General features: G+C 38.4%; 1 protein-coding gene across 2 annotated transcripts; it reads right to left on the reverse strand.

Annotated features, from left to right (window-relative positions):
• Window positions 1-1,550: 1,550 nt before the first annotated feature.
• On the reverse strand, window positions 1,551-7,022 carry rnf41 (ring finger protein 41). 2 transcript variants are annotated; one of them, XM_061057883.1, is made up of 7 exons: window positions 6,885-7,022; window positions 5,625-5,729; window positions 5,419-5,531; window positions 5,053-5,324; window positions 4,625-4,760; window positions 3,235-3,338; window positions 1,551-3,123 (listed from the first exon to the last, which is right to left on the reverse strand). In XM_061057883.1, the coding sequence occupies exons 3-7, from the start codon at window positions 5,506-5,508 to the stop codon at window positions 2,769-2,771; spliced, it is 957 nt and encodes a 318-aa protein (XP_060913866.1). In that variant the 5' UTR covers window positions 5,509-5,531; window positions 5,625-5,729; window positions 6,885-7,022; the 3' UTR covers window positions 1,551-2,768. The 2 variants fall into 2 exon arrangements, with proteins under 2 accessions (XP_060913866.1, XP_060913865.1); XM_061057882.1 differs by having other exon boundaries at window positions 5,419-5,534.
• Between the last annotated feature and the right edge of the window lie 994 nt (window positions 7,023-8,016).

Raw genomic sequence — 8,016 nt, forward strand, 5'->3', positions numbered from 1 at the left:
GAAGTTAACTGGGGGGAATTGAGAATTGAGACAGTATTTGCAGAGAATGACAAGATAAAGTGACAAGTGATGATTAAAGTGACTGGTGACATTGGTTTGCAATGACCTATTAAGCCACAAGGAAAATTATTCCATAATACTGTAAAGTTTTATTATAAAATAAACTTCAACATCACAATAAAATTATACCATTGCATACGAGTTCTGACAGAAATAAAAAGCTTCAAAAAGACAAAAAGTCAGCTTACTTACTGCAGAGTTCCTGAAAAAAGGAAGCTAAATTTAGATAGCTACTTAAATAGTGTCAAGACACTTAACACCTCTTTCTTTTTTTCCATATTTGGGTATCTTTTAAATAGTTTTTTTTTTTTTTTTTTTTTACGTTTTAACATTTAGACAGTTTATAAATTAATGGTTTGGCTGTGTTTCATCCGCTGTCAACAGTTCACAGTTTAGAAGTATTGTTGCTATGGTTACCTTTAGTTTCATGTGCACTACATATTTGACCGTATCTTGTAGCCAATCAGAAATAAGTAATTTTATGACATCAGCTAATAAAGGAAGTAGGAGAGTGATACTGCACTGAGGTTCAAACTTATGGTACTTCTTCACAGTAAATATGGTACTCCCAATTCTTCATACTTTGTACGTCATGCTTAACTACATTTATTTCATGGTCATAGCTACAAATTAATTCACAGAATAGAATTTGTAAGTTTTACATTCAAAATATTGGATGGGTTGATGAAAATCTACCCAACAAATACCCATCAAGATCCACCTCCAATAAAAGATAGATAGTAATTTACATTATAATTTATGATCCAGTCGTACAATGTACACAATACAATTTTTTTGTTTAAACATTAAAAATATTAGTATGATATTTTGTCAGGTATTTACTACTTTTACTGGAGGATCTGAATAACAACTCCACCACTACATACCTTTGGTATAAGTGGTATTTTAAGGCACAGTGAAGCATGATATTATTGAGTTTCCGTTGATGTGTGCTTATAAAATCGTTTAGAGTTGAGGCTGCAGTATATGTTTTAACAACCAACCACATCACATAATAATATGTAGACAATAATAGAGCCAGGGCCAGAGTATTTGGTAAAGCACATGATTTCACATTCCAGTGACCACAATGTTGAGGGATTATGGCTTCACAATGAGGACAGGGCTGGCTGGGGAGGATAACAGACACGGAAAGCATGTGGGTGTCTGGGTTAGACAGAGAAACAGGCAGAGTGAGTCAGTCCGACCTTCCTCCCTGTGAGTAGTTCAACTTTCCTTTTTAATTTTCTTAATCTGGTTCAGATGCATTTTATATCCCACATCTCCTCAAGACTGCCCTGATTTCTTAAAAGTAGCAATCAGTTTCCCTGCTCTGACATTTTTACATAATGCATTCACAGACAGGCATTTAACAAATGCAACTCCCTGCGGGTCTCTGATGACATGCTGTGGTTCAATAAAGAACTGCATTTTCCCCTAATTAAGACGCTAGAGATACATCATTAAGGAGAAAGTACATTCTTTTCAGATGAAGTTGGACATATTTATTACTTTCTTGTCTGTACAACACGGTACATAACAGACATAAAACAAATAAAAACATGAACAGGGAAACAATAAGGGCACGATCCATATTTATCCGTTTACTGCAGTAGGCTCTTATACCGGACATCTGCAGTCTTATTTATCGTAATACAGCAATAAGTGACTATGTGATGGTATGGTGAAACATTATACCTCTCAAAAGCCATAAGTGAATTCACAAATATTTTTACAATCTCCTAGCTAGAATTTTTAGTGATATGTCAGTGAATAGATGTTTGCTTACTGTGAAGAAAGAGAATATCAATGTCTATATTTCAATCAGAAACAGACAAAATGATCACTTGTGATATTAAGTGAACCATGATGATTCATCAGATAAAACTCATTGTACATAGTCAAATCCAACATGTTAAACTTCAAATTTAACACTTCAACTGGACCCAACATACAGACTTTATATATACAACTGAGGCAACGAACACAAAATCAATTTTCTTCCCGCAATGAACTTCAAATTCACCGAAAAAAGGCAGATCTCCATACATCAAACAGCAACATCTTCAAGCATGTTTATGTAAAAGGCAACACAATAAATAAAACAAATGGCACAGGAGGTTTAGACAATCTAAACTGAGAAGCACAATGTTTTGTGAAATATTCACAGGAAACTAAATACTAAAGCAAGCACGCAAAAAAAAAAATCTTCCAACTTGACGTCCCCGCAGACAGTAACACAGGCTGACGAAAGAGAAACAGAGTAAAACAAAAATCACTATCTAATTACAGTGAGAGGAGTAAGAGACTGACATTTGTAATTCAATATAGTATTTGTATTTACAGACATTTATACAATTGAGGACATCAAACTGGGGCTCAAGCTTAGAACTATATTAGGACACGGAGCAGAACAATCAGATCATATAATGCACCAAATATAATATAAACCTTGTAAACATCACATCTCACCTTTTTCTTAGATCAGTCAGATTAAGTTTCTATTTAACAAGTTCATAATATAATTGTCCTTACTTTAAGGCATAGGTATCAAGCTAAGTAGTGAGCCTCTTATAAGATTTGATTCAAAATCAACCGGATTTAGTCAGAAGGGTTCACTCTAACAAGCACTAAACCTACTCGTCACAGCAAACCCTCAAAACAAAGCATCCCCACTTGTCTCTGGTTCCGCTCTGCTTTCTGTACAGTTATAAGATCTCTTCCACTCCGTGCGCAAAGATCATGACCAGGCCAGGCTCCAGGATCATATCCTCCCCCATATGTTGATTCTCACAGGCCATCACCACGACCGCCTGCTTGCCAGGGATACGCTTGGCAACGTAGTTCTCATAGTAGCGCCTATTCATCTGCCGCGTCTCGAGCGTGGCAAGCCCCTGCGGCCAGTTCCGCTCGTGGGCGTTCTCGATCAGGTCATTCACAATAGAGAGCGGACAGCCGCTGTCGATGAGGGAGCGTTTGATGACCGCTTGGAGCACAGCATCAGGAGTAGAGATCATGCCGCCCCAGCGTGTCACTCTTGCGGGCTGCATGGAGTTCACCCACCTGAAGGTAATAGAAAGTGAAAACCAGAAGACGGTTAAGGACTGAGCAGCAGCTCCCTGACATGGTAAATAATAGAATACCAAGCCGGAGAAGAGATGACATTTTACTCACTCTAGGATCTCATTGTACTCGATGCTCTCCTCCAGGTTTTGAAGATTTGGATTAGCACTGCGGATGGCTCTCATGTAGGCTTTTAGCAGCTGAATGTCCCGTTTCTGGAAATTGAAAGCATCATCTTCAATGACTCATTTTGCAAGGTCTCCTAAAACTGGACATTCATTTATCACTTGCAAACTTGCCGTCTCTTGGCTGCAATGAGGGCTTCATTAGTCAGCAGTACTCGACTCTTAACTCACTTTTATTGGATTTTTTTTGGACATCTAGCCGTCTAGCTATTCAGTTGATATATTATTAGTGTTTCTTTAGGGAAAGGAATGCATATATTTTTTCTTTCTCATTTTAAATCAGTCAATATATTTAAAGTAACTGATAAACAATTTTACAGAATTTAAGTTCAATATTTTAAAGCATGACTGATTAGTTACATTACAATGAAGATTTCCTCAATTCTTTGCAATATATTCACACAAAGGAAATCTACAGGGGGATACACACATAGTATTCTTTTCCACAGAGCAAAATCACAGACGACTAACTCAAAGGGATTCGTCATCTACAAATGAATAATCATGGTCTGAAATAAATAATTTCACCACTTTAGACACTGAGTTGTTATGGAACGGGATGTGCTGTAGGCCAGTGCTTCCTACAGTGTTGGCTGTGGCCCCCTGGTGGGACGTGCAGGTACTGCAGGTGGGTTGGGAGAGGACCTCCACCAAGCAGCATAAAGAGAATAATATCACTATAATGTTGATTTCATCATGACTTAATCCTCAACCTGATTAACGAGGTCTGTCATAACTGTACACGGTAGGTATAATCAAATCTCGTATGCATCCATCGTGTTTTAATGTCATGTTGGCAAGTCTTAAGTGTTGACCGTGGCTGCAAAGGACAGCCGTAGTCATGAAAAGTAAAATTCCCTTCAGTTCTGTTGTGAAACTACAGATTTACTGACATTTATCAGCAGAAAACAACATCCTGTGAAATGCTGACAACAATGAACATGAACAACAAAGTAAACAGACAAGACAACTGAAGGGAAAGACTGTGAGCAGGTTGAAGTTAGTGAACAATGAAGTGGGGAATACATCAACGTTTGAGTGGTGAAATTATTAAATATTTTATAATACAGTATTATGTCACCTACAATAAATATTGATGTGCTTCTTCAAATTAGAAAATTCCCCCAAAACAAGAGTTTATTGGCACGAGAACAATTTTGTTTTTCAAAGTGGGCTCAGCAGTCTTAGGTTTAGGAAAGGCTGCTCTGGGCTATTTCTAAACCCCTTCAACAGACATTTGTAAGCAATACCTCTCATGACCAGGCTCTCACAGTGCTTTGTGTACAAGATATCAACAAGCAGGCAAATTTTCTTACTTGTTCCCCTAATTGGTGTTTATGCTCCACCACAGTTTTCTCCAGCTCTGAAATCTTTGTCTGTTGCTGCTGGACCACGCTCCGCAAGTGTTTGATGCAGTTGTGGTTGGGTAGCTCGTCTTTGGGCATCTCAAGTCTGCAAGATTGTGCAAAAGAAAAACAGAAAATAAGAGTTTGTAGTATCAAATCATACAGTGGCAAGGTCACATGTTTAGGATACTCCAGCTTAGCACAAATATAAGACAGTGATTTTAATATTTTTACTGATTCAGCTGCATTTGTGTTGTGACAAGCAACACCTGTCACCTGAGACTTGCAAAGCTAAGGTCTTATTTTCTGGTTTCACAGGATGACATGACTTATATAATCAATCCACTCATCAGTAACAATATAGTAAAACATTTTTCTAACAAATAGAAACCACTCACCCACAACCATCCTCACAGTTGACGGGCCTTTTAGGGTTGTGCTCGCAGTCCTTCAGATGTGACTGCAGCTGGTCCAGCCGTAGTGTTGCTGTGCAGCCAAAACCTGCATTGTCACAGTTGATCTGAAGTTTGGACAGCATGTTGCGCATGATGCGGGGTACAGGCCGGAGGTGAGCTAAAGTCACAACCGTGCGGTCAACTGGACAAATCTGCTGCTGGGCGAACCACTGTGTTATACAGGCATTGCAGAAGGCATGCTCACAGTGTGGAGCCTTCAATAAAAACGAGAACACAGATTTTAAAATGTGAACAGGAAAAAACGTTGATGCAAATTAAAACTGGGAAGTCTTTAAGACGAGGGCTTACCTGCACTGGTTCTTCGAGAACTCCACTGCATATTGGGCACAGCAGGTCTTCATCCACCTCCCCTTGGAACCTCGTAATGTCGTACCCCATGGTACATTACTAGGACCCACAACCTCCTGGGAGACACAACATAAACATTAGGATCGCAGCAAACCTAATTCAATCAAGACATGACTGTTGATAATTCACAAATAAACTGGGCTTACCTCACTCACAAAAAGCCTTCAATACTCCCATTCAGCTCTTGACGTGAAGCCGAAGTGTCATATCAGCAGAAATGATCTGTCTGCCGAAAGACACTCAGTTTTTTCCTGCAAAATAAAACCATCATAAAATGATTCGCATTCGTTGTTCAGTCGCTCTCTATTGGTTCACAGATGATTAAAAGTACTTTATAAACGGCAAACACGAGTGTAATAACGCAGCATAGTAAACATTTTGTCTCTGTCCATAGAATCAGTAAATAGAATAGAATTACTTTATTGATCCCAAACTGGGAAATTGTGGCGTTACAGCAGCAGGTTATCCAACACACAATATGAGTAAAAAACACAATGTTAGCAAATCTAAACACAATATAATATTAAATACAAAGTAAATAAGCACTAAAAATATCAAAACTAAGAATGTGAATATATACAACCAGGATTTAACTAAGCATTACTAGTCTTAAATAGGAAGATTAAATATGGAAAATTGAATGTAAATGTGCAAAAACAGAGTCATAAATATTGTGAATTAAATATGAAAGATTAAATGTAAATGTGCAAAAACAGTAGATGTAGTTGTAGATGGACAGTATTGACACAAGTTAAAGTGCATAAATCTGTGTGTAAAAGCTGTAAATGCACAATGACACATGACATTTAAGCACTGCCATATTTATACAAATCCCTCAGCCAAAAAGCGATGTCCTTAATCCCTCATGTAATGTGGTTTCTAACATTTTCCTCTGAATGATGAAAAATTGCACCAGTCAAAGTCTGAACATCTGAGGGGAGCATCCTGTTGTCCCAGCTGACTGGTGGCTGACCTGATTTCTGTGGAAGCAGCATTCACCGGTCTGGGGGGGCGATTGAACAGTTACAGATAATTTTCCTCCCATCGCACTGAACATGCCCTGCAAACGAGCTAACTCTCTGTGCTACATAAGCTACATGTACAGTGTTGTTTCGCTGCTGAACATTGAACATTTAGGTGTTCAAATAGCTTAACTGAGGCTGTCTCGTATAAACGACCACATGGTTAAGTTCAGATGTCAGTAGAGCTTGCACGTAGTGAATTTAATGTGGCTTTAGGTGGCTAACTGGATAGCAATGGTAGCACCTACGGTCCCGTTGGTTTCCTCTGCATATTAGCAGTCGAGCTAACCAGACAGACATCAGTCTGGGCAAAATACATCGACAAATGGTTGTTCGCAATCAACCATATTTAAAGAAAACAGCCTAATTGACTGACATACTCACTTAAACATGTAGTAAAACAGATCCTGATGAAGATGTATGTGAATTTTCGGACGTCCTACTGTCACTACTAGCTCGCTAGCCACGTCTTGTGCTACATCCTGCACCTCTGTGTCGTCGTTACGCACACGCAGGCGGTTGTTGACGTCATGACGTACAACTGGAGATTTCGGTTGGTTTGTATCGTTCTAGCTACCTATTTACCTATTTAGCTACCTATGAGATGAGATGAGATTCAACTTTATTGTCATTACACATATTCAAGTATAGAGTAACGAAATGAGGTTTGGCATCTCACCAGAAGTGCAAATAAGCAGAAAGTGCAAGAATCTGTGCTATAAGTAATTACAAAATTTACAGATGTAGACTAAAAAAAAAAGGTGAATTATTGGGTATATATGGCTGGATTAATGGGATGCTATAAATATAAATAAATGCTATAAATATAAGTATATTTTAGGATTATAATATACAGATTAAGGTGCAGTGAGCATGCTATACTAGATTACAGATAATATACAGAATAAAGATAAACTTTATTGATCTCTCGTGGGGGAAATTTGCATTACAGCAGCTCAAGAAAACAGGGGACGGGAATATAATTATTAAAAATAAAAATAGAAGTTAAAAATCAAATCAAACATATTTACATCAGTTAAATATATACAGAATATGGACATATTTTACAGGTCGATAACTTATTGAGGTGATATTAACATACTATAATACAATAATACAGGTGGATGAGAGATGTGTGTGTATGACCAGGAGGAGTGGTGGGGGGGGTGATGGGTGTGAGGTGATGTGCAGGGGGGGGGGGGGGGGGGGGGACAGCTCTGGGGAAAAAGCTGTTCCTCAGTCTGCTGGTTCTGGTCCGGAGGCTTCTGAAGCGCCTACCGGAGGGCAGGAGGGCAAACAGTCTGTGGGCAGGGTGGGAGGAGTCTTTCAGGATGCTTTAAGGATCTATATCTATCTGTCTCCCCAGAGTTAAACTTGGACTTATGGACGTGTATTACCAGTGGAATATTATATTCATACTCCATGGTAGTATGCAGGCATCTTAAAATGAAGTTATTTACTTTTGTCTGAATTTGTTAAATCTGTATTTTAATGTTTAAAAAAATAAAAAAATTGG

Source organism: Labrus mixtus, chromosome 15, assembly GCF_963584025.1.
Source record: "Labrus mixtus chromosome 15, fLabMix1.1, whole genome shotgun sequence".
NCBI lineage: Eukaryota > Metazoa > Chordata > Actinopteri > Labriformes > Labridae > Labrus > Labrus mixtus.

Coding starts and splice junctions, on each gene's coding strand:
- rnf41 (XM_061057883.1), bottom strand. CDS start 5,508: ATGGGGTACGACATTACGAGGTTCCAAGGGGAGGTGGATGAAGACCTG. Junction 5,325..5,418: donor TTCTCGAAGAACCAGTGCAG/GTAAGCCCTCGT, acceptor TTTTTATTGAAG/GCTCCACACTGTGAGCATGC. Junction 3,124..3,234: donor GAGTACAATGAGATCCTAGA/GTGAGTAAAATG, acceptor TATTACCTTCAG/GTGGGTGAACTCCATGCAGC.